This window comes from Amblyraja radiata, chromosome 12 (assembly GCF_010909765.2).
Source record: "Amblyraja radiata isolate CabotCenter1 chromosome 12, sAmbRad1.1.pri, whole genome shotgun sequence".
In the NCBI taxonomy this organism is placed as follows: Eukaryota; Metazoa; Chordata; class Chondrichthyes; order Rajiformes; family Rajidae; genus Amblyraja; species Amblyraja radiata.
This window is the reverse complement of record NC_045967.1, coordinates 37,793,568-37,819,678: the sequence shown is the minus strand read 5'-3', so window position 1 is coordinate 37,819,678 and position 26,111 is coordinate 37,793,568. Positions and strand designations below refer to the sequence as shown.

Sequence of the window (26,111 nt, the reverse complement as noted above, 5' to 3'; positions counted from 1 at the left end):
ATTATTATCAAGTCAAGGGTGACACGAAAGTGAACTGATTGGAGATTGATTAAGTAGGAACTGCAGATGCTGAAAAACTCGAAGGTGGATAAAAATGCTGGAGAAACTCAGCGGGTGAGGCAGCATCTATGGAGCGAAGGAAAAGGTGACGTTTTGGGGTCAAGATCCTTCAGATTTGATCAAAGATCATCTTTCTTGAATCTTTCGCATGGACCCTAAAATGGCAACTTCATCAAAAAATACCATCCTCAATCATCTACCTCAACGATAATTCTGTAATTTTTCCAAAATAATTAAATCAAAGATTCTGACTCCTGTGGTTCTGTTGTGGAATGCTGGCACGTGACAGTTCAATGTGTTCACCTGCTTAATATATTAACAATTTTAACCTGTTTTTTAAAATGATTGAACCACTCTACTGAAATATGGAGAGGATTTTCTCATAAACTTTAGTTATGTCACAGCAATTTTAGACTCTGGGTTGATGGATTTTAAATGTTGTTTTCAATAATTTATTTAATGCTTGACAAAGGGATAACAGGGAATAAGTATTGTCAGCAATAATGTAGATGACAATACAAAAGTATTGAATACAGAAAATATATTGGTTTGGCATGAGGGCAAAAGGATTAATAATAAGTTAATCATTATAATACTATATTTCAATATAAAGCAAAAGAGAAGAATGCCTATTTCTTCAAATATTTCATTATTTTTATTTATTTATTTGTTTTAATTTATTAGAAGCAATTGTACAAAGATAAAACGTTCGGCATCTAGAATTTTACAATTATTGTACAGCTTTATTTTAACCTTATAACCTAAATGCAAACCATTTTAACCTACCTAAGTGCAGAAGAAATACAAGAAGCTGGTCAAACTGGTTAAACGAGCTAGCTCAGTGCTGGAGGGGAGAGTAGACTCTGGGATGGATGTGCTGAGAGGCGTATGAGGGCACAAGGTGCAGGTCACCCTGAAAAACCCCGGCATCCCCTCCATGTAATTCTGGAGAGTCAAAAGAGCACTCGGAACAACAACCGGCTCCTCTCCCTGCCCTGTAGAACGGAGCGGTTCAGGAGATCCTTCACCCCTGCAGCCATTAGATTTTATAATTCGGACCGCTAGGCTGTAGGGGGATGCTTTTGCAATTTTTAATTTTAACTGTTAATTATGGTCTTTTTAAGTATTTATTGCTCTCAGGTAGTGTCCACATTGTATCTATGTATTTTCTGTCTGCGTTCGTTTTGAATCTGTGGGTTTGTTGGTTGGGGGCTTCTGGACATCTGAATTTCCCTGAGGGGATCAATAAAGTATTTATTTTTATTATTATTATTATTATTATTATTATTAAATTGTGAAAATGAATAAAAGGAAAAAAAGGTAAAGCAAGAAAAGAAGAAAAGAAAAAGTGAAAGGATAGAGTAGAGAAGAACGAGAAAAAGTCTCCTAAGCTACCAAAGCAGTGCAGCAGAAAGATAGAGGAATAAGAAAAAAATTGAGATATACCTTGCCCCAACCCCCCCCCCCCCCCCCCCCCCAACATAGCATCGGATTTAAATTTAAATTTGTGTTTTACCATACTATTGTTGTAAAAATCCAGTAAAGTGTGCCCATGTCTTAAGAAATTGATCTGTTTTTTCCGCCAAGACAAGCCTAATGTTTTCCAAATGTAGTGTCTCGGGCATATCTGTAATCCACATCTTCACTGTAGGGACTGTTGTCTGGTTCCAAAATGTAAGTGTTCATTTTTTGCCGTTATTAGGCCCTAGTTGAGGAAACGTCTTTGAAATATCGTTAGCTTAGAACAGGCCTCTGACATACCTAGTGTGATCAGTTTTATATCGGGGTCCAATTTAGTTTAAGTGTTTTGGAAAAGGTATCAAAAATTCCCCTCCAGAAGTTTTGTAACTTTGTGCAGGCTGCAAAAGAGTGGGTTATAGTCGCTTCTTGGAGGAGGCATTTATTTCTTGAAATATATCGATGTGTTCTATCTTGTAAGCTTTCAGCGAGAATTACTTATTCTTAGTATAACGTTAGTATCTCCAATGTAAAGCACTTTGGCCAACTTTTGTTTTTTAAATGTGCTATAGAAATAAAAGTGACTTGACTTGACTTGACTATTTAATACAACTTGTAATTTAATACAAGTTTACTTATTTAATACAAATGACAGTAATGTTTGTAATATTTTGACAGCTCTCTCTACAAAGGTCAAGCAGCTTCAAGCGCTTTGAGCGCTCAAAGCCACCATCGTCACCGTTGGTTACTGAACAAGAGCCCATTATAAATGAAAATGTAAGTCTGTGATTACTTTGTTGCAGAAAAAGTGAGAAGGATTTTTTTCAAAGAGGAGACAGATTATTGCTAATAACAATGTTATTTTTTAAGTCATGAAGTCATACAGCACAGAAACAGGTTCAGCTTGCCCGTGCTAACGGGATGCTCCACCCAAAGTAGTAACATTTGCTTGTGCCCGTCCCATATCCCACTAAACCTTTGCTATCCATGTACCTGTCCAAATGTATTTTAAATGCCATTATTGCATCTGCTTCTGCTACTTCCTCTGGCAGCTCATTCTATATTTCTACCACCCTCTATGTGAATAGGTTGCCCTGAGGTTCTACTAAATCTTTCCACTCTCAACTTAAAACCAGGCCCTCTATTTCCAGATTTCCCTTCCCTGGGAAAAAGACTCATTCACCTTATATGATGATTTTTGTGTAATAGTAAGCGCTGATGCAGTGTGAAGAAACTATTTATTGTGGTTCACAGCTTAATTTAGTTTCTGGTGTTTTGCCAATTAAGCCATTATTATTATTATTATTGCTTTATTTATATAGCACATTTTAAGTCAACTTGCATTGACACCAAAGTGCTTTACATAAATTAAATAATAAATTTACATACAAACCATAGAAAAAAGTTTAAATTAAATAAAGAAAGAAAATGGACACAACACATTATAGAGTTCAACACAAACGTCCCCCCACAGCAGAATCAAAATTTTCCACTGTGGGGAAAGGCAGCAGAAAGTTAAGTCCTCTTCCTCTGAAACACCCGAGGTCGGGGCCATTGTGGCCTTGCAGCCAGTCCGATGTTTTCAGGGCCCTCTTGCCGTGAAGATGGAACACTGGCGTCGGGTGTGAAACAATTCCTCAGCGGCTTGGAAAGTCTGGAGCGGCTGCCTCCTCCCCGGAGACCAGAGAACTCGTAGCCTCAGGCCACGCCGGTTGGAGCTCCGACCCCGGCGAACTCGATCCTGGCTCCGCGGCGCTCCAAATCCAGCGCCGCCCGCGGCCGGACGCCCGCAGCCACAACTCCGCGATGTTTGGATCGATGGCCACAGCGCTCCGGAGCCTACAGCACGGCGACCGGTAAGGCATCGCCCACTCCGTGGCTCCGCTCCGTGATGGTGTCCTTGCGCTGCGCCGCCGCCGAAGCTGTAGTCCAGGCCGGTCCCGACAGGAAACGCCGCTCCATTCTCGATGGTAGGCCGCGAGGACGGGGCGAAGAAGCAGCTCGGAGGGATGCTGCCTCTCGACCAGGTAGGGGACTAAGAATTAAAGTTTCCCCTTCCCCCCCCCCCCCCCACCCCCACATAAAAGACCTCCAACATTTTGGACAGGACTTAAAATAAAAAAAGGTGAAGAGACGGACTGCGGGCAGGCTGCCATACACAGACGGCGCCCACTCCCGCACATCCGCCCATGAGGAACCATTGTATTTTATGGTGAAATTATATACAAACGTGAGTTGTATGAGGTACCTGTCCATGGTTCGGTTGTCGCCCTCTAGCATTTGAACAAAAATGTTGTGGGCTACACTCTGTTCTAGAGACTTCAATAGAAACATTTATTCTGACAACCCATTAATATACTGAGGATGGACTGTACTGTTACAGGAGCCACCTTTCAGATGAATCATTAATATACCTGCTCTCATCAGTGGATGAACCTGATCCCATGGTAATATGTCAAAGAAGAGATGATTTATTCAAATCATCAGGACAATATTTATTCCCCACATTCAATGTAACATATCATCCTGTCATCATATTCCTGTCTATATGAACTTGCTGTTTTTTCTGCATTTAGCGGATCAATTCATTTTTCTTTCTTTGCAGTATTAGATACAAAGTTGAACCATTCCCATGAAAACCCATTGAATAACCTTTTAGAAAAGTTGATGAACAACTTAGAAATAAGTAATTTAATGCCTATTGAGAAACTGCGAGAAAAAAAAAAGTGTTGCATGGCTTCAGTCTTATATGATTCTGTTACATCAGAGTGCGTTCAACCCACTGACTGGACCTTGGTTTCACTTTCAGGCAGACATGGCTGGTAGTACAGCAGCCAGCTCAGAAGAAGTCACCAAATCTGGAAGCAAAATAGGAAAGAAATGGCGAGCAGTTATTTCGCGTACTATGAATAGGAAGTCCGGTAAAATGATGGCGAAAGCTTTATCAGAAGATAAGGTAAGAGCTCTTCAGAATTCAACATGTCATCACAATGCCAGCTGATGGATTCTGATTATTTTACATTGTGAATTTACATAAAATGAATAAAAATATGGTCCTGAGAAGGATTGTATTTAAGATTGTATTTACTATTTAAACCAGGTTTAACCTTCTGCATTGATTCTCTTATGGTGCAGAGTGATTAGATATCCATGATAGAGATGAGCTGGTTGGGACCACTAGTGGGAGAGTCTAGGACATAGTCTCAGAATTAAAGGATGTTCTTTTAGGAAGATGAGGAGAAATTTCTTCAGTCAGAGGGGGGAATTCTTGCCACAGAAGGCTGTGGAGGCCAAGTCAGTAGTTATCTTTAAGGCGGAGATAGATAGATTCTTGATTAGTACAGATGCCAGAGGTTATGGGGAGAAGGCAGGAGGGAGAGATAGATCAGCCATGATTGATAGCAGAGTAGACTTGATGGGCCGATTGCCTAATTCTACTCCTATTACTTATGACCTTATGATATTTTTAACAGCTGATGTTCAACTTCTGCAAACAAGAGGTCCGTTTGCCCCATGACAATAACAACAATGATGATGTTGGGATTGCTCCTTGTAAGTAGAGTATTGTAAGTTCAGAGTTGGGCAGGCTAGTGGAAGAAACTTAGAAACATAGAAAATAAGTGCAGGAGTAGGCCATTCACCCCTTCGACCCAGCACAGCCATTCAATATGATCATGGCTGATTATTTAAAATCAGTACTCCATTCCTGCTTTCTCCCCATATTTCTTGATTCCGTTAGCCCTAAGAGCTATATCTAACTCTCTCTTGAATACATCCAGAGAATTGGCCTCCACTGCCGAGAATTCCACAGATTCACTACTCTCTGGGTGAAAACATTTTTTCTCATCTCAGTCCTAAATGGCCTACCCCTTATTCTTAAACTGTGACCCTTGGTTCTGGAAGAACAAAATAAGACAGTCAATGCTACATTGATAATGAGAGAGGGTAATTGATCTAAATGAGGGAGAACTACAGACAGGGTAACTTTCAGCCAAACATGCCAGACTTATATTTTGTTTAGATAGAGAAGAGGGAGGGAAGAAAGTTGTGTCTGTCGGTGAGCTCCTTCAGTTTATGCACATTATCACACAAGTATTACAAGTACTGTAATGAAGCATTCCGCTTCTAAATGATAGTTGACAACAATTTAAACAGAAGTAAAATCTAATTCATCATGGGCCTGTCCCACTTACGCGACTTTTTCGGCGACTACCGCCACCCGTCATAGGTCGTTGCAGGTCGGCGAAAATTTTTTCAACGTGTCGAAAATTCAGCAGCGACCAGAAAGACACTACGACACTTTGGGTGACTGAGGAGACTACTCACGACCATACAGGCGACACACCGGCAACATGTCTTGTGGTGAAGCCTGTATGGTTGTGAGTAGTTGCCCAAAGAGCCGTACCTTGTTCTGGTCGCCGCTGGAACGTCGGCGACCTGTAACGACCTATGATGGGTGCAAGCAGTCCCCGAAAAAGTCACGTAAGTAGGACAGGCCCATTAGAATTTAACTGTTTCTATTCTTCATCTTTCCCCCAAAAAGGAACAATCTCAGCATTAAATCAATTATAACTCTATGCAGGTCATCCATGAATCTCAGCAGTTGTATTTCAAGGCAAGAAGATAGAGGCTGGTTCAAACCGGTTAAAGATTCCGCAATACAAAGAGTGGTCAACAATTCAGTGAACTGTAGTCAGGAAATGTATTGACAGTTAGAGGCAGCGATGGAAACTTGGAAGTGGACTCTTGATTCAACTGTAAGAAAATATATCAAGATTGGCCGTTCAATTGGCAGTTCAATACAAGTCGTGGCTCATATTGACCTATTGACAATTTCTTCCTTCAGAGTGAAAGTGGAGAAGAATGTCCCATGTCTCCAATGACACCTGATGATCTCATGTACCTAAGACTAGGGGACAGGTCCTCGTACTCAGCCAGTGAATCAGAAGAGAACATCAACAGTCCACTCAGCAGACAGACTTCAAGCAGTAAGTACCATAGTTAGCAGCACAATAAGATATGAGATCCATAGGAATGTGAAAAAAACTTTTGAATGTGTTTCGAAATGAACACGGGAGTCATACTGAAAGGTCCCTAAAATTAGGTATTGTTGTAGTTGCATTCTAGATATTACTATTTTTTCCATTTTGATAAAATTAAAAATGGGAGCTGACAAATATTTACATGATTTTAATTAAAGCTGAGGTTCAAACAATGAAGATAATGTAATCCTTGCCTTGCAATACCACCATGAACTTAATTGAAAGCCTGGTGCTCTTTCACTTCAATACTTTTGTGTTCCAATATTCGAAGCAGGTGTAATGAACTTCCTCCTATTTATATCCAACAAACGTCCCAACTGGAGAATTTAACATCTTTGAATGTGTAGATCGCCTCTGTTTACTGAAGGGAAGCATTTCCAAAGATATTTACAAGAAACAGGCCAGGCACAGATAGATCTGGAGTTTTGAACTAATCACCAGTTCTGCCTTGACTAGCTTCATAGATATGTTTCATATGCCCGAGATATTTTCTCAGAGAGAGCTATGCTTCAGCACTTTAGTTTTGAGATGTATATCATGGCTAATATCAAGTCATATGACAACATGATCCAGGGGTGGATGCCCCAGCAGATTTGTGATCTGAGAGGAATTCTTGTATTTGATGTTTCTATCACACCATCCTCCCACCCCACATAGCCCCTGAAATCCATTCAAAGGTAAAAAGAGTAAGATCTAATGAGATACTAAACCAAGTGCAGACCGTTGGGTCTGTTCCCCCAACGTGCGGTTGTGGGGGGGGGAGGCGGCATGCAGCATCACACACACTAACTATCCCCCCCCGCACTCACGCTAATTACCCCCTTGATATTATATTAATATTATTAATTTGCTCCTTTTACCCCATAAACCACCCTATCTACCGACGCATAGCCCCCAACTTGCAGTCACATATAGAGAGAGGGGGGGGGGTGGGGGGTAGAGAGTGAGGGCAGAGAGAGAAGGGGAGGCAGAGGACAGAGAGAGAGAGAGAGCCACACACAGAGGGAGGGGCAAGAGGGATAGGGGGGGTGGAGGGAGAGGAGGAGAAGAGGGAGGGGGGGGTGAGGGGGAAAGGCGGGGGGAGGAGAGGAGGAGGAGAGAGAGAGAGAGGGGGGAGAGGAGGGGGGAGGGAGAGAGGAGGGAGGAGAGGGGGGGAGGGGGAGAGGGGGGAGCAGGGAGGGGGAGGGAGGGGGGAGGGGGAGGGAAGAGGGAGGGGGTGGGGGGGGGGTGGAGGGGGGGGAGAGGAGGGTAGGAGGGAGGGGGGGGGAGGGAGGGAGGGGAGAGGGGGGAGAGGGAGAGAGGGGGGGAGGGGGGGAGGAGAGGGGGGAGGGGGGAGGAGAGGGGAGGGGGGGAGAGAGAGGGGGGGAGGGGGTGGGGGGGAGAGGGGGGGGAGGGGGGGGGGAGGGGGGGGAGAGGAGGGGGGGGGAGGGGGGAGAGGGGGGAGGGAGGGGAGGGGAGGGGGAAGGGGAGGGAGGGGGGGAGGGGAGGGGGGGGAGGAGGGGGAAGGGGGTGGGGGGAGAGGGGAGGGAGGGGAGGGGGAGGGGGGGGGAGGGAGAGGAGGGAGGAGGGAGGAGAAAAGAGGGGAGAGAGAGAGAGGGGGGGGGGAAGGGGAGAGGGAGAGGAGAGGGGGAGAGAGGGAGACGAGAGGGGGGGAGAGGAGAGGAGGGGAGAGGAGGAGAGGGAGGGAGGAGAGGGAGAGGAGAGGGGGAGAGAGGAGAGGGGGGGGAGAGGAGAGAGGGGAGAGGAGAGGTGGAGGGAGGGAGGGGGGGGGAGAGAGAGGGGGGAGGAGGAGAGGGAGGAGGAGGGGGGGAGAGGAGAGGGAGGGGAGGAGAGGAGAGAGAGGGAGGGAGGGGGGAAGAGAGGAGAGGGGGGAGAGGAGAGGGGGGGAGATGAGGGTGAGGGGGAGGAGAGGGGGAGAGGAGGAGGGAGAGGGGGGAGAGGAGAGGGGAGGGAGAGAGAGGGCTAGAGGAGAGGGGGAGGGGAGTGGGGGAGAGGAGAGGGGGGTGAGGAGGAGGGAGGGAGGAGAGGGGGGGAGGGAGGAGAGGAGAGGGGGGTGGAGAGAGGGGGGTGGGGGAGAGGGGAGGGGGAGAGAGGGAGGGGGGAGAGAGAGGAGGGGGGAGAGGAGAGAGGGGGGAGAGAGAGGAGGGGAGAGAGAGAGGGGGAGGGGGGAGAGGGGGGAGAGGAGGGGGGGGAGGAGAGGGGGGGGGAGAGGAGAGAGAGGAGGGGTAAGAGAGGAGAGGGGGAGAGAAGAGGGGGGAGAGAGGAGAGGTGGGGGAGAGGAGGGGGGAGAGAGGAGAGGGGGGGGAGAGGGGGGGGGAGAGAGGGGGGGGGGAGAGAGGAGAGAGAGAGGGAGAGAGAGAGTGGGAGAGAGAAAGGGAGAGAGACAGGGGAGAGAGAGAGAGAAAGAGAGAGGGATAGGGAGAGAGAAGTGGGGAGAGAGAGGAGGGGGGGAGAGAGAGAGAGAGAGTGCCTTTTTACTTCAACCCAAACCCAAACAACCATTTGCAGGCAGTGCTTTTTTACTTCAAACTAACCATATATTCATTTTCAAACCACATTTAGGGTACTCACGGTGATGTAGACATTTGTTCAGTCATTCAGAGCTCAGAGTTACAGAGGCTAATTGACAGAGCTCCATCTTGCAGAGACTAATTGAGGCACCCCACTTCCTGGTTTTATAGTCCCTCCCCCTCCCTCCAGACAGGGGCAGCAGAGAGAATGGTGAATTTTGTAAAAACATTAATATCTCTGTCATTTTTCATCGACTCGGAAAAATCCTCGGCAACACATGCGGCGGAGGGGGCTCTGAGCGAGGGTGGCCAAAAATGACGGCGTAGTAGGTGGCGCGTTCTCTCGGGAATCGCAGCCCAGACGGCCAAAAGGCGGTCAAGAACAGAGATTTAGTAATATAGATATAATTTCACAAGTGCTGACCATATAGATAACAATCATGATCAGATATATTCATTCTATCAGTACAATTTACCAGTGTCCAATAATACAAAAAACGTAAGAAGACTATTGTGTGGCTTTAAAACATTTTTTTAAACTGCAGAGACTGTAAAACTACCAGGTCACGCATCATCTGTGAAAAGTGAACCAACAATATTTTAACTTCGTAGCTCACTTGTAAAGATTTCTTCCAACTGATAAATTTATGTTAAGTACGCTGTATTTGAAATATTTGGAATTTGTCCAAATTCTAGTTGTGAAAATTGCTTTTGTTTGAAAAAGCTAAATTCAATTGTGAAATTGTAGGGCTTTTTCCCACTCTGCAATTATTGAAAAAATAAATACTTCCAATGACCTTAACATTGACATTCAAGAAAATCATGCAAAGTAATTCAGCCCAAATACCACAGGTGCTCAGATGTCATCAACAGTTATATTGTCTGAACCATTCATCTTTCTGAGCCTGGTATTCAAGCCTGATATTTTTTGTTTGCTGTGCAAAAAATTAGTTGATATAGGAGTGTGTTGTGTTCAATGGGCTTTCATTGCAGTTTGACCACTTGACACATCCAGTCACTTTTGGCAGCACCTTATAGAGGTATATGAGGAGAAAATGGGTTGAGGCAGGATTAGAGTAATTGGTTATTGATGGTTGATGTAGACTCAAAGAACCCGTTTCAATGCTGTGGCTCACTGTGACTCTAAACCGTTATAGTGACAGTCTCAGAATAACCATGGAAGTTGATTAAGAACCATTGCGCAAGGGGAGACAAAACGTATATAATTGAAATAAAAATATTCTGCAGAAACACAACATGTATTGAAATGACACATTTTACCAGGTATTTTGCATGTTTGTGAAGGAAGTGAAGAAGTAGAAGCAGGCAGCTCTGGTTAAGGGAATGGGATGAGACTGGAGGGCCAAAGAGAGAAGATTCCCTGATGACACATGTCTGGGAAACAATGGATTGTTGGCCATGACCCTGGAGTAGAAGTTAGGAGCTGTCAAAGCATTGATGTAAAGTGATTGTTGTTTGACTTAATTTCTAGCACGATCAATGTTCTATGTTTACAGGTGGAGATCCATTACCCCAGATTCTGAAGTCAGCCGTAGAGACAGTGTCCAATTAGAGAACCTCCACCCCCATACCTTGGACCTTTCTGTGGCCGGTCAAGGGTCCATACGGATTTCATCCCAAGTCCATATGATGTTGAATCTTTTAAAACTTAAGGTAAGACATTAGTTTGTTGCCTCCTATGGATTGATACTCAAATGTACATTGTTCACTGAATTCATAATGCTGCAGAGAAAGCTGTGTTCATAGTTAGTATCGATGATGGAAAGCCTTTATGCAAATTGACGTATTTTTGGTATTCCGTTAGTGCTTGACTTCATATTAATTAAAAAAAATACTACTTAGCAAAACTGAGTTATAGCCAAAAATAAACTGAAACGTTTCCCCATTGCACAAGCAAAGTTCTGAACAATTAACTTTGTACCGTAGCTTCCTTCCCTGAGTATTAATATCTCATGTACTCCACAATTTCAAAATTGTGCAATCTTTCCAACATATTCACACAGTAGCCCCAGCAGGTCTGACAGATTAATAGCAAGCTCCACCAAGACCTGATACAATAGGTTGATCAGGATGATTGCAAGATCTGATGAGCAGAAATCCTATTAGCACCCACAAGAGGTGACACAGCTAAGGGAGGAGATTTGCAGGTTTGGGAGGTCACATTGTATCTCCTGTAACATCAAATGTTAGTAGCAAAAGAAGTACAGGGATAAATTGCCTTGCATACTTTCAAGAAAGATATCAATTCTGCCTGGTACTGTAGAGTTAATTCACAAAATCACAGAATAATATAACACAAAAGGAGGCCATTTGCCGATTGAGCCTAACTCCATTTTATATAAAGGCAATCCAGTTACTTTCATTCATCTTCCTTCTTCCCAAAGGCCTGTAATTACTTTTCCTTCAGATGCTTACAAACTCCCTAGAATTGAACATGAACATCCCAATTTTGTATTCTTGTCCTTCCTCCCCTTCCTCAGTCCTCGGGTCTCGGGCTGTCCTTCCATCCCCCAGCCTTCGGGCTCCTCTCCTCCTCCTTTATCCTTTCTTCTCCCCGCCCCCCCCCCCCCCCCCCCCCCCCGCCCCCCCCACCCCCCATCAGTCTGAAGAATGGTTTTGGCCCGAAACGTCGCCTATTTCCTTCGCTCCATAGATGCTGCTGCTGCACCCGCTGAGTTTCTCCAGCATTTTATGTACCTTCCCTAGAATTGATTCTACCTCTACAGTGAATTTCAGGACCTATCAACTCAGGTTTCATGTCACTGTGGTTTTCTTTTAACCATGCACTTTCATCTTGCTAATCACTGATCACCTTGCATCCTAATTCTTGACCACACTGCCGAACAGCAGTTCCCCTCCATCAATTGTGTTAAACCGTACTTGTTTAAAATACCTCTATCACATCTCCTCACAATCTGTTCATTCAGGAGCAACCCAAATTTCTACAGTATATTTATGCAGCTGAAGTCTCACTTTCTGGAATTGTTATAGAAATTTCTCCTGCAGCCTCTACAAAACATTCACTCATTCTTAATGTGTGGACACATTACACCATTGTAGCCAAACCGGTATTTTATAGAGGTTCATTCTGCCGCTGTGTTCCATGCCCCGGATTATAAAGCTCAAGGTACCATAAACATTTTTCAAAAGCACTTCTTTAAGTTGAGAAGGCACTTCTAACGTAATATACACAAAAACCTTTGGATCTCCCTGTCCTTTTACCCTTTTTACAATTGTGTATTTTGCATAGTATTGCCCCTTCCAATTCATCCCACCAAAATACAACACTTCACATTCATCAGCATTAAATTTCATTCACCAATCTCGTCCATATCATCTTGAAATATATCCCTAATCTCTTTACAGTTTTACTAGAACTTAAAGGTGTCTATCTTTGATCACTATTGTTTCCTAATGCTTGCCCAATTTTCAATCATGCTGAGGCAACCTATTGGTCACATCAGGAAGTGGCGGCGCTGTGATACGGCTGCGGCTCGCCTGCAGTCTGTCTGTTTTTACTTTTTTGTGTTGTTTTTTTTGTCTAGTTTAGTAATTTTTTTGGTTATTAGGTGGTGTATGTGTGTGGGGGGGTGGTGAACAGGGCTTCGTCTCGCCCTTCGGGGAATGCGACTTTTTTGTCGTATCCCCCTTCTCTTCCCCGTCTGCGCTGAGGCCTAATGGCGGAGCTGGCAGCCTCCAACCTGCGACCGACCTCGAGGGTCCGGAGGTAGAGCCAGCCAGGACTCACCAACGCGAGGCTGGCCGTCTTCGAGCTGTGGCGACGTTCGGGTAGCGGCACGACTCGGCGCTCCGGTGAGGGCGGACGGCGCAGGGCTGAGACACTCCCGTGCGGGCGGCACGGCTACCGGCTGGAAGGCGCTCCCGTGTGAGCAGCCCGGTGCGGGGCTGAGACGCTGCCGTGTGGGTGGCCTGGCTACGGCTGGAAGGCGCTCCGGTGAGGGCGGACCGGCTCCGGCTGGAAAGCGCTCCCGTGGGGGCTGCCCGGTGCGGGGCTGAGACGCTGCCGTGTGGGCGGCCCGGTGCGGGGCGGAGAAGGTGCTCCGGCGGCTGAGGCGCCGTTCTGGCGGCGGCGACCTGGATCCGGGGTCCTTCGGCCGCAGGCCAGTGTATGACAATGTCGGGAGCTCGCAGGTCACAGGCTGGTGCCTGTTTCCGGAGCACCCGTTGCAGCAGCTGCGTTCCGCTGGGACTGGAGGGCGGCAGCTTCGACCACCCCCGGGCCGCGGAGCTTGAACCGCGTGACCTGATACCATCGCCCGGTGGGGTATCGCCTCGGCGCAGAGGGAGAAGAGGGCGGAAGAGACAGTAACTCTAAGACTTTTGCCTCCATCACAGTGAGGAGGTGTTTGGTGAACTCACTGTGGTGGATGTTAATTTGTGTTTATTGTGTTTTGTTATTATTACATGTATGGCTGCAGGCAACAGCATTTCGTTCAGACCGAAAGGTCTGAATGACAAATAAAGGATTCAATTCGATTCGATACGAAAGAATCTTAGGCAATACAAATAGGTATTTCCTTCATTGATTCTGACTATGAATTTAATTAAAAATCAAGTTAGTTTGATGCAATTTATCTTTTACAAAATGTACGTTGGCTTTATCTATCAATTCACACTTCTCTAAATGATTATCATGTTGTCTATGATTACTGTTTTGAGAACTTTCTCACTCTTGAGATTAAACTGATTGACCTGCAGTTATTAGGTTTATAACTACACAACACTGGTTTCAATTTCCATATCCCGTCCGTTCTCCGTGACACTATACAGACCGTAGCTAGAACATCTCCTATTTAAATGCCTCCCATTATAGATTATATTTCTACCCATCAAGTTTTTAATCCCAATTCCTTTAGGACCTCTCCTTTTACCTCTTCTTTATCTTGAGGAGTCTCCTTTACCTAGAGCTGATTTTTTTTCTTTTTCTCATTCAATTAATTTTCTGATATCATAGAGCAATCTCTTTCTCTAAACGTTGCTAGAACTGAGCCCAGATGCAATTATCAGCCCTGTACAGAACACACAATAATTCCATGCCCACCCACCTCAGAACAGCATTATTATTTTGGTAATAACATAATGCAGCCTTGTGTGCATAAATGATACATGGAAAGATTACAACATGAATAATAATCATTGGATGAGGAAGCGATAGGGCTCATTTCCGTTTGCAAATAACATGCATGGACTTTAACCTTGTTCCATTTATCTAACTTATTTTCTATTTACTAACAGAAAGGAGATATCATTGACATTATTGAGAAACCACCAGTAGGGACATGGACTGGCATGCTGAAAAACAAAGTAGGATCCTTTAAATTTATTTACGTGGATATTCTTCCAAATGAAGTAGAACAACCTAGGAGATCAAGACTGTTCACCAAGAGCAAAAGGCCGAAGCCCAAGAACCTGCAAGAGTTATTGGACAGAATTAATCTACAGGTGAGACACTTTACACCGTTGACATTAGAGAATTCATGGGTTTAAATTTACAGAATTACACTGCGAGGGGGTTAAATTCAGTGAAATTCCTATCACTTCCAGAAGGCAACTCTAAAGTGCCAACTTATATGTTCAGCAAAAGCATATTCAGGTTTGTGTAAAGTTAATGGCAAACACACAGTGTTTGCTGCAACTTGTCATTAAAATGTAAAGCAACTCCTGTGGTTCATTTAAAGTCAGGCATACCACATCAATATTCATTGCTATAACACCCATTGGTAATAGAGATAGAATTTGTAAATAGACTTATTTAGTCAGTCAATGGTCAACTAACAGCCAGTGGTCAACTGTGCATTGCAAGTCATACGGTCACAATGTGCATTGCAAATACAACATTCACTCCCTACACAAGCAATAATGCATAGTTACATTGATAATTCAATGACCAGCACGTATATGAGAACACCACCACCTGCAGGATGCTATCTAAATTACACACCGCCCTGACCTAGAAACATGTCACCAATCCTTCCTCGTTGCTGGATCTCCAATCTGAACCTCACGGGCCAATGACTCGAGGGGTACAACTTCATCAGATTACTGCAATTGGTCAAGAATATACCTCACTACCAACTTCTCAGTCCCAATCAGAGATGTACAAGACATTGGTGAGGCCGCATTCGGAGTGTCGTGTTCAGTTTTGGAATGATGTTGTTAAGCTGGAAAGAGTGCAGAGAAGATTTATGAAGATGTTGCCAGGACATGAGGTCCTGAGCTAAAGGGAAAGGTTGGACAGGTTTAGGACTTGGCGTGCAGGAGGATGAGGGGTGATCTTATAGAGATGTATAAGATCATGAGAGGAATAGATAGGGTAAACGCACAGTCTTTTACCCAAAGTAGGGGAACAAGAACCAGAGGACATAGGTTTAAGGTGAGAGGGGAAAGATTTAATAGGAACCTGAGGGACAAATTTTTCACCCTAAGGAGGGTGGGTATATGGAACAAGCTGCTGGTGGAGGTCGTTGAGGCAGGTACTATAGGTAATACTGTATAACAACATTTAAAGGACATTTGGACAGGTACATTTATAAGGAAAGGGTTGTAAGGATATAGGGCAAATGTATGCAGTTTGGACTAACATAGATGGGCATATTCATCAGCATGGGCAAGTTGGGCCAAAGGGCCTGTTTGTGTGCTGTATGACTCCATGTAGAATCAATGCTGGACCCCTTACCAGGAACGTCTCCTCCTATGAATGAATCAGTAGAAACAAATAAATACCAACAGCTCATAACTGCTTTCTACTCTCCCAGTGGAAATGATTTATTGAGAATTCAGGCTAACAGATACACCCAAATGAAACTATGTCATGAGAACGAGATAATAAGTGCCATTTTGGGAAAAGTCAAAAGGGGCCAAACTCTCAGTAGGGCATCACTGGTGTAATGCACTGTATAAAGAGAAATTCAGCTTGACATTTTAGGTTACCAGAAACTCTGGCACTTGCACCAGCTATGACAGGAACCAGCAACCCCCCAGAAGATGACCTACCCTCTGTTCAACCAGATGGAATCATATTACTAGTGACTGCCAAAAAAACCTCCACACTCTACATATTTCCTCTGGAGACTTCAAGGTCGTAACCTGAAACGCATCCAGGATCTACCTGGCAACTGCCTATGAGCAGATAAGGACCATGTTGGTGGATTGTCAACAGGACATTACTTTCCCCTGTGTGAAACTGTCCAAGACGAGTGGACATTGGTGTTGTCTCTCTGATTTCATATACTTATGCAAGGAATTTCACCCATTCAATCATTGTGATCTGTCTATCAGTTTGTGGCTCCCAATGCTTTGAGAAGACAGTACAATGGCAATTTCCACTTGCATTAAGAATTCCCCCCAAAAATGTGAAACAAAATAATAAACATGAATTAATTCTATTAAAAAAAGCAGGACCTCATCATATAGCTTTTTTGATGAACACTCACATGCACGTCCTTGAGTAGCTAGAAACCATTAACTTTTCAATTGTCTGTGGTGCTATATGGAGCTACCCTTGACTTTAGCAGAGGTTGAGGCAGGCAGATCAGACCTCTGCTCTGAGGGTCGAGATACTATTGGTTGTATCTGGATTTTGGAGCTGAAGAGGGCCCACCACCAATTGTCTTTGTTGGCTCTCATCAGGTACAGACACAAGAGAGAAAATGGTTCAGGGTTTGGGGGTGAGGGCAGTGCAAGGAAAGACAACTGCCCCACTAATAATTACAACACACCTTTCTAATGTGATGGTTATACTTGAGTGCACATATGTTCACCTTGTAACACTTTGTAACAAGGTGAATTTCTGTGCCTGTCCAAGAAAATTGGTTATCCTTCCAACACAAATGACACTGAATCTGGTTGTATTATTCCAACCATTACTCCAAGGAACTTGATAGAAATAAGAAATTGAACCTTGGGGAGCTGAATAGTTTAGTACATTGTACCAAGTTTTGTTTTTGCTCTTTGTGTATTTTGCTTCTGTTTCAAAATACTCTGCTCAAGGCAGGTGTGGAATAACAGTGAGAGCTATATATTCCTTTTCTAGTTTCAAGATTGTCAGAAGGGGAAACTGAGGTTGCATTTCCTTTCCAGGTTAAATGGCCAAAAAAACAGCTTTTCAAGTAGAAACAAATAATTTAAAAGAGCAGTATACAAGCAAGCAAAAATTGAAAACAGAACAAAATAGAAAATGCTGTAAACACGGCACATCGGGCAGACAGAAACAGAGTTCCTTTCAAATTCCCCTTCACAAGTTATAGAGTAGAATAAGGCCATTCGGTCCATCGAGTCTACTCTGCCATTCAATCATGAATGATCTGCCTCCTAATCCAAGTTTCCTGCCTTCTCCCCATAACCTTTGACACCCGTTCTAATCAAGAAATCAATGATCTTTCAACAGAACCATTGAATAGATAAAAGGATCTGAGGAAAGTTCAGTGAGAAATGATTAGTGGAGGTTGGTACAGTTGAAGAAAGTAAGAGTTGGTGACTATGTGATGCTCCACCTCGAGCTTTACAGCGTACTACATCTAGATCCAGATCCAGTATCGTAAAAGGACAGTCTCCAACTACACAGTTCTTCCTCAACATGACATTAAAGTGAATTCAAAATGACATATTTAAGACATGAATGGGGCTCACGCCAAAGTGATAGATGGAGATAAATATTTGGAATAAATCGCTGTCATCAAATCATTTCAACATTCAAGACAACCCAGAAATGTATTCTGTGATATTGAGACAGAGAATAGATTGCAAACTTCAGGTACTTCGCCCGACATCATTGTGCAAGCTGACCATGTCTTCTATGTTTCTCTTTGTTGTCAAACTAGAAAATGGAAAAGGAAATATCCGTCAAATTGAAGGAGATTGTTATAAATTTTCCACTGACATCTTTGGGAAAAAGAGCTGCCTTAAATGAGGTTCCAATTTGCAAGCATTCCTGCCAGTTTTAAAAGGGTGTCAAAACAAAAGGCTGTTAAATTTCTTTCAGCGGTGATTTTACATCCTCATTTAGTCAAATGCATTTCACATTTGCAATTCAGTAGCTCCTTAAACAGAGATGCTGCAAATTGTGATGCAGGGACTTGTCTAACATGCAACACATTGATGTGGCAAATCAAAACACATTCAACAGAAGGTATGAGTCCTTCTCAATATTTATTGAAATACATTTCTACACATCTGGCACAGGTTAACAAGCAGCGTGATAAATGAGAGATGGTGGAAGTGGAAGTGAAAGTGGGAGATGAAGACAATCTGAGCAGCATTATCAAGTGTTTTCAAAATGGAACCAAGGGCAAAGAGTAGGTGGGGAATGGGAAGAGTAGATGGGAAATAGCAAATGTGAACATGGGAAGAGAAGATGTTACAGATGTTTTTATGATGGCTACAACTGGATTTATTTGAATGGAAATAAGCAAAAACCAAAAATGTCGGAGGCAAGTAGAGTAAGCAGGAAAGGCATTGCTGGATGAGATGATCACCCAATCTAGGCTGCAGACAGATTGGAAAGATGGAAAAAAATTATACAAAGCGCTGGGGTAACTCAGCAGGTCAGGCAACATCTGTGGACCACATGGATGAGCAATGTTTCAGGTTGGGCCCCTTCTTCAGATTGATGGATGTGGGGGGGGGGGTCTGGCAAGTGATGGGTAGATATTGTAGGAAGGAACTGCAGATGCTGGTTTAAGCCAAAGATAGACACAAAATGCTGGAGTAACTCAACGGGACAGGCAGCATCTCTGGATAGAAGGAGTGGGTGACGTTTCAGGTCGAGACCCTTCTTCTGACTGAGTCGGGGAGAGGGGAGATACAGAGATAAGGATGCCAAGGGTTACTTGAAGTTAGAGAAGTCAATAATCATACCGCTGGGATGTAAGCTGCCCAAGTAAAATATGAGGTGCTGTTCCTCCAATTTGCACAGGGCCTCACTCTGATAATGGAGGAGGCCCAGGACAGAAAGGTCAGTGTGGTAATGGGAGGGGGAATTAAAGTGTTTCGCAAGCGGGAGATCAGGTAGATTTAGGGAAACTGAGCGGAAGTGTTCAACGAGACGATTGCTGAGCCTGCGCTTGGTCTCATCTATATATAGGAGTCCACACCTGGAACAGTGGATACAGTCAATGAGGTTGGAGGAGGTACAAGTGAAAGAGGTTCACCTGAAAAGACTGTTAGGGTCCTTGGACGGAATTGAGGAAGGGAGGTATAGGGACAGGTGTTGCACCTCCTGAGGTTGCAGGGGAAAGTACCTAGTGAGGGGGTGGTTTGGGTGGGAAGGGATGAGTTAACCAAGGAATTGAGGAGGGAACGGTCTCTGCAGAAGGCGGAAAAGAGTGGAGGTGGGAAGATGTGGCTGGTGGTGGGATCCCGTTGGAGGTGGCGAAAATGCTGGAAGATTATGTAATGTATGCGACGGCTGATGGGGTGAAAGGTGAGGACTAGAGGTAATCTGTCCCTGGTGCGACTGGGGGGAGGGGGAGGAAGAGTGGAGCTGCGGGTGATGGGTGGATACAGATAACAGAGGGCTTTTGATTGGCAGCTCCTAGTATCTTCAGTGATAGAAGGTGGGATGGTGTTGGAGGGAGGGTGTGTGACTTACCCTGGTCACTTACAAATAATTAATTTGCCACTTTAAGAAAAATCTTTCAATGCTGTACCACGGGATGAAAATGTGAAGAGCATCAAACAAGGTGTTGCAGAGAACCTGAGCACTGATTTGGGAAATTAAAAAGATGTTTGTGGAAGGAGAAGGAGATTGGAATGCGGGTGATAGTATTCATTGACAGAAAGATTGATAGCGGTTTTCTCTGAAGAGAAATCTTTTAAGTCTCTGCACTCCTACAATTTCAGCTTCTCACACATTCCTGATTTTAACTGCTGCAGTAAGACTGTTATGGTCGTGATGCAGGCAGAGTTGCTGCCCTAAAGTTCTAGGGACTCCTGTGTGATTGAGTGCACATTCTCCCTGCACCCCCAGGTGCTCCAGTTACCTCCCATTTTTATAGTTTAATTGTCTACTGCAAACCATCCCTTAATATATGCAAGTGGAATGTTGATGGGCATGTTAGAGAGAATAAGTTACAGAGGTGCAGAGAAATGGGGCAGCACAGTGGCGCAGTGGTAGAGTTGCTGCCTTACAGTGCAAGAGATCAGGGTTTGGTCCTGACTAGCTGTGCTGTCGACACGGAGTTTGTACGTTCTCTTTATGACCACGTGGGTTTTCTCTGGGTGCTCCGGTTTCCTTCCACATTTCAAAGGCGTGTAGGTTTGTAGGTTAATTGGCTTCTGTAAATTGTTCCCAGTGTGTAGGATAGAACTAGTGTATGGGTGATTGCTGGTCAGCATGGAACCTGTGGGCTGAAGGGCCTGTTTCCATGCTGTATCTCTTAAATAAAAATAAGGAGAGGTTGAATAGAAATGATGGGAATGCCAGGCTAGAATTTATGTGTATCTAATGGGCTGAATGGACTCCATCTGTGTCTTAACTAAGTATTTGCTTCTGTGTTTTCACCGCATTAGGAATGCAATCCTGAACACACACACACATTATAAATATATATAGACACACACACACACACATTATAAATATATATATATACCCACACACACAAACACATCTATTTATTTATTTATTTCCCTCTTCCCCCATCTCTCCCACTAAGCTGCATGCAATCTTCTTTGATCAAGTCTTTGGTTACCTGTCTTGCCACGTCTTCTTGTGGCTGAGTAGTAATGTGCAGCAAGTGTTGTTCTTTAGAGAAGGTGTCTAAAGAAACAGCACATTGTCTGCTAACCAACATCCCTTCATGAACCAAATCAGACTATTCCACCCATTTGCATACAGCTTTTGCATCCGTTATTTTAGGGTTTTTTGGAACGTTGTGTAAATGATGCAAGGAAGTGGTTTTTTTTTAATGTTCCAAATAGCTTATTATGAAATTACTGGAAATATTTTTAAAATATTTAATTTATATATGCTGTAAAATTGCATGTGAATTTGTTCATTTCTCCAACATTTTGCAATATCATAATGCTGGATCTTTTTTCCCCTCTGTAGCAAGAGCTTACTTCCACATTGCTGTTGAATGGTTACCAGACTCTCGATGACTTTAAAGAGCTGAAAGAGACACATCTGAATGAACTGAATATCCTGGACCCTGAGCAGAGAGCTAAATTACTCACAGCTGCTGAGCTACTCATGGACTATGACAGTAGGTTGATTTTTTTGCCTCTGAATAAACCAAGAACCTACAATGATTGGTAGCATCGCCAGTTGGTGGAAGCTCAATTAGATTCCACAATGGAAACTAGCAGAAATCATTGAACTCCTCCGCAATCAGCCACTCCTTCCTTGTGAAAGACTGAAGGATTTAGCTTTGATTGGATTGTTTTTAAATCAAATCAAATTACAGTGTCTGCTAAAAACATCCACATTTAAAAATGAGATATTCTTGAAAATAAAATTGGCAGTTCAAGTCTATTTCAAACGTTTAACCTGCTCTTTCTATTAAAGGCAAAGTATTGGACAGTGAATCCAAGAAAGGTTTAAACATCCACTAGGATCAAAAACATTGATTTTGATAAATCAGAATTCTGATTTTAAGAAGAAGAGTCTGAAGAAGGTTCTCGACGTGAAACGTCACCCATTCCTTCTCTCCAGAGATGCTGTCTGTCCCGCTGAGTTACTCCAGCTTTTTGTGTCTATCTTCGGTTTAAACCATCATCTGCAGCTCCTTCTTACACACTATGATTTTAAATCTGATTCACACTGTTTCACTCTTCAACTCGTGCAAGTTCTAGCACAGATTAATGAATAATGGCCAGACTAAGCAAGATCAAGAATACAATCAAGAGAGAGAATAATGAGAGAAGAGATAAAACAGGATGCATCCACTAATCAAATTCCCTGCTGATATTGCCATTTCTGCCCACTCTCATCAACTGTATTGTTTCCATAACTCTCCAACCTTAGACCGACTACTCAGCATAGAAGATGATGAATTTTAGTAATTTCAGAATAGCATTCTGCTGCAGAATTTTGAAATATATTTCACATCTATCAAATCAAATGTAACAAACAGATATAAGCAGTAGGATCTTGCATTCAGCAATTGAGCTGAATTTTGGCCTGGTTCCCCATATTTTGATTATAAAGATACTTTGGTCAGAACGCTAAAATACTTCCTGATTTAAAATCTACCCATAGCAACTTTTACATACACCTAAATTAGCCCATCAGGTTCTTGTTGTAACATTTTGTGAATAGAGCATACTTGTGGCAATCTTTAATTCCCTGGTGCTGCATTGACGTGTTAGCCTCAATTGGCACTTGAATCCTAAAGTGAGGCTTAAACAAACAAAGTTATGACTCAGAAACAAAAGTACCAGAAGAGCTGCCAAGTTGATGGCATTTTAATATCGTAGTACATGATATCATTAGCCATTGATAATAGGTTTTAATCCAAGTTGAATCTACAGCAGATGCGTGTTTAATGTTGGATTAAACCAGGCATTGTCAAGTTGTCTACTTCTATTCCAGAGTTCCCCTGAAATAGAATGCTTCCTGAAAGAAACCCAGCCCAAAAAGGGACGGGACAGCTTTCATTACTGATTAAAGCTAGAAGCTAGTGTTACATTGTGCACAATTCTCCCTTTAACCGTATGATCATGCAGAAGAATATTGTCCAATGCTTTCCAGTTGCAGGCTATTCTAGTAACAGAAATCAACACAAAAAGAACCCTGTCGCCATGCCGACTCCTTGAAAGAGCAATCAAATTAGATCCAATCCCTGATTTAACCCAGAATAATTATTAATTTATAGATAACAACATTGTACATCGACTTTTAAGTATTTTTAGATTATAAAAGTGGATCTTTTATTTTAATATTGCTCTTCAAATTCAGATTTCTTTTCTACAATTTTGTAAAACATTATTTCCTGGTGATATTTTAATACAAGTAGCAGTATTTTAATACCACGTGTATACTCTTAAAAACAAACAATTTTTCTCATCAGAAAGTTACGTGATATTGATCGATTAAAAACATTGGTAGACTGATGGCTGATAAATCCCCAGGGCCTGATGGTCTGGGGGGATGATTTTTTTGTCTAATTGTAGTCTTGTAGGTCTGTGTCCAAGATGGCTGCCGTGAAGAGAGAGTGGACGCTGGCACGATTTGGTTGCCGCTGCTCCCTCTTCACACTGTGTTTTTGATTTTCTGTTTTTGGATTGAATCCTGTTTTTAATTTGTGTCTCTGTGATGTCTTTATTACTAGTTATATTCCGATTATATGTTATTCCGATATACTATGTAAGGTGTCCTTGAGATGTTTGAAAGGCGCCCATTAAATAAAATTTATTATTATTATTATTAAGGAAGTGGCTCTAGAAATCGTGGATGCATTGGTGATAATTTTCCAATGTTCTATAGACTCTGGATCAGTTCCTGTGGATTGGAGGGTAGCTAATGTTAACTTTTTAAGAAAGGCGGGAGAGAGAAAACGGGGAATTATAGACCAATTAGCCTGACATCGGTGGTGGGGAAGATGCTGTAGTCAATTATAAAAGATGAGATAGCCGCACATTTGGATCGCAGTAACAGGATCGGTCCGAGTCAGCATGGATTTACGAAGGGGAAATCACGGAATCTTCTGGAATTTTTTGAAGATGTAACTAGGAAAATGGACAAGGGAGAACCAGTGGATGTAGTGTACCTGGACTTTCAGAAAGCATTTGATAAGTTCCCACATAGATTAGTGGGCAAAATTAGGGCACATGGTTTTGGGGGTAGAGTGCTGACAAGAAGTGGTTTGCAGACAGGAAATAAAGAGTAGGGATTAATGGGTCCCTTTCAGAATGGCAGGCAGTGACTAGTGGGGTACCGCAAGGCTCGGTGCTGGGATCGCAGCTATTTACAATATACATCAATGATTTGGATGAAGGGATTCAAAGTAACATGAGCAAATTTGCAGATGACACAAAGCTGGGTGGCAGTGTGAACTGTGAGGAGGATGCTATGAGAATGCAGGGTGACTTGGACAGGTTGGGGGAGTGGACAGATGCATGGCAGATGAAGTTTAATGCAGATAAATGTGAGGTTATCCACTTTGGTAGCAAAAACAGGAATGCAGATTACTATCTAAATGGTGTCAAGTTGTACAATGGGATCTGCGGGTCCTTGTACATCAGTCTATGAAAGTAAACATGCAGGTACAGCAGGCAGTGAAGAAAGCGAATAGCATGTTGGCCTTTATAAGAGGAATCGAATATAAAGAGCAAAGAGGTCCTTCTGCAGTTGTACATACAGAGGCAGGAAACATGTTCCCGATATTGGGGGAGTCCAGAACCAGGGGCCACAGTTTAAGAATAAGGAGTAAGCCATTTAGAACGGAGACGAGGAAACACATTTTCTCACAGAGAGTGGTGAGTCTGTGGGCGGTGGAGGCAGGTTCTCTGGATGCTTACAAGAGAGAGCTAGGTAGGGCTCTTAAAAATAGCGGAGTCAGGGGATATGGGGAGAAGGCAGGTACGGGGTACTGATTGGGGATGATCAGCCATGATCCCATTGAATGGCGGTGCTAGCTCGAAGGACCAAATGGCCTACTCCTGCGCCTATTGTCTATTGTCTATTGTACCTTACACAACAATGGTGAATATAATCAATATTTATGTGTTTAAAATTTGATGGAGTGAATTGATTCACACATTTCATTTCTGATCCGACTACAGTTTGATCAAGGATGCCATAGTGTGTTAAAGCTAATCGAGAATGGAATACCTCTTTAAACATGGGACAGAAGTACCACAGTGGGTTTCCTACATTATAACTAGGCTGTAATGTGGGAAACCTTTAGTACAAGCTGAAGAAGATTGCATGATGAATACATTTGCACTGTTGAAATTACATAGTTTAAGGGCTTTGTTGTTCTGTTGGCTGACAACTGAGAATAGCTATATAATGCTCATATACTCGATGCATTCTTTACAGCTGGAATTGAGACAGAAGAGCAAGAAGAGAATACTGATGCACAACTCTCAAGCTCAGGTCCACTGTGTGATATTCCACGGGACTCGGGCTGCTACGAAAGTTCGGAGAATTTAGAGAGTACACCAGAAGATTCAGAATTAAGTATCACTGAGGAGCAAATCCCAGAGCCTCCCGCTGAAATTTGAGCCACATCATTCAACCTCATTCAATGGACTATTAAGGTTGACATGCAGGGGCTTCATCAACGCAAAACACAGTAGCTTGAAATCTGCAACTCTTGTATCAAGCCACAACATATTATATCATAATTGAGGAATGCTGTTAATAGGAAAGCATTTTTTATTTTGTTTATTGTTTATTCTATGTTTTCCTGCATGATATTCAGCTTTAGAAATATTTGGGAATATTTTGTTGGAATTTGTGTGGTAGAAATCTTATGCATGTTCCATGATCAAAATGGGATTCTGTTCTCTGGGGATTAAAGGACTGACAGAAGTGAGTTCTCCTTGTAAAGGAAGCACTTCATCTGCACATGTTTGCCCATTTATTTTAATCATTGATATTTCTTTAGTTGAAGCTGATTCAATAGAACATTGAAGATGTAAAGATAATTTCAAAATCCCCATTATCAACAGGGGCCATGTTCATTGATCAGAAATGTTTGAGCAAATTGACAACAGTGTTTTGATCCACAAAGTCAGTGGACAAAAGAGCACAACAGTCATCTTGAAGTTTTCTATAAACCCATCCTCTAAAGATGGCAATCACATAATGCACCTGTGGTTCTTTTTATGACAAATGGGCTCCTGGTGGTAGGTGCAATCATATAAAAATGATGAGCTATGCATTTTATGTATAGTTCATGAATGGATCATTCATCATTTTGAAATTCAACTAGTTTTGATTGAAGATTTTGTATGATGCCAGCCTAACTTTGAAATGTGATTTTTTTAATAGGTCTGTAGCTTATCTTTATATTTTTCTACTTAATTTTAGAACTGGAGTGTACTTTGGTTTCAA

At 43.0% G+C, this 26,111-nt stretch overlaps 1 protein-coding gene across 1 annotated transcript in view; it reads left to right on the top strand.

The window, feature by feature from the left end:
* The window catches only part of sash3 (SAM and SH3 domain containing 3), a 57,521-nt gene extending 31,410 nt beyond the window's left edge, over nt 1-26,111 (top strand). The window contains 8 exon segments of the mRNA XM_033030552.1: nt 2,197-2,295; nt 4,328-4,474; nt 6,365-6,518; nt 10,608-10,646; nt 10,649-10,755; nt 14,348-14,554; nt 21,159-21,312; nt 25,092-26,111. Coding sequence (XP_032886443.1) covers nt 2,197-2,295; nt 4,328-4,474; nt 6,365-6,518; nt 10,608-10,646; nt 10,649-10,755; nt 14,348-14,554; nt 21,159-21,312; nt 25,092-25,276 — 1,092 coding nt within the window. The 3' untranslated portion in view covers nt 25,277-26,111.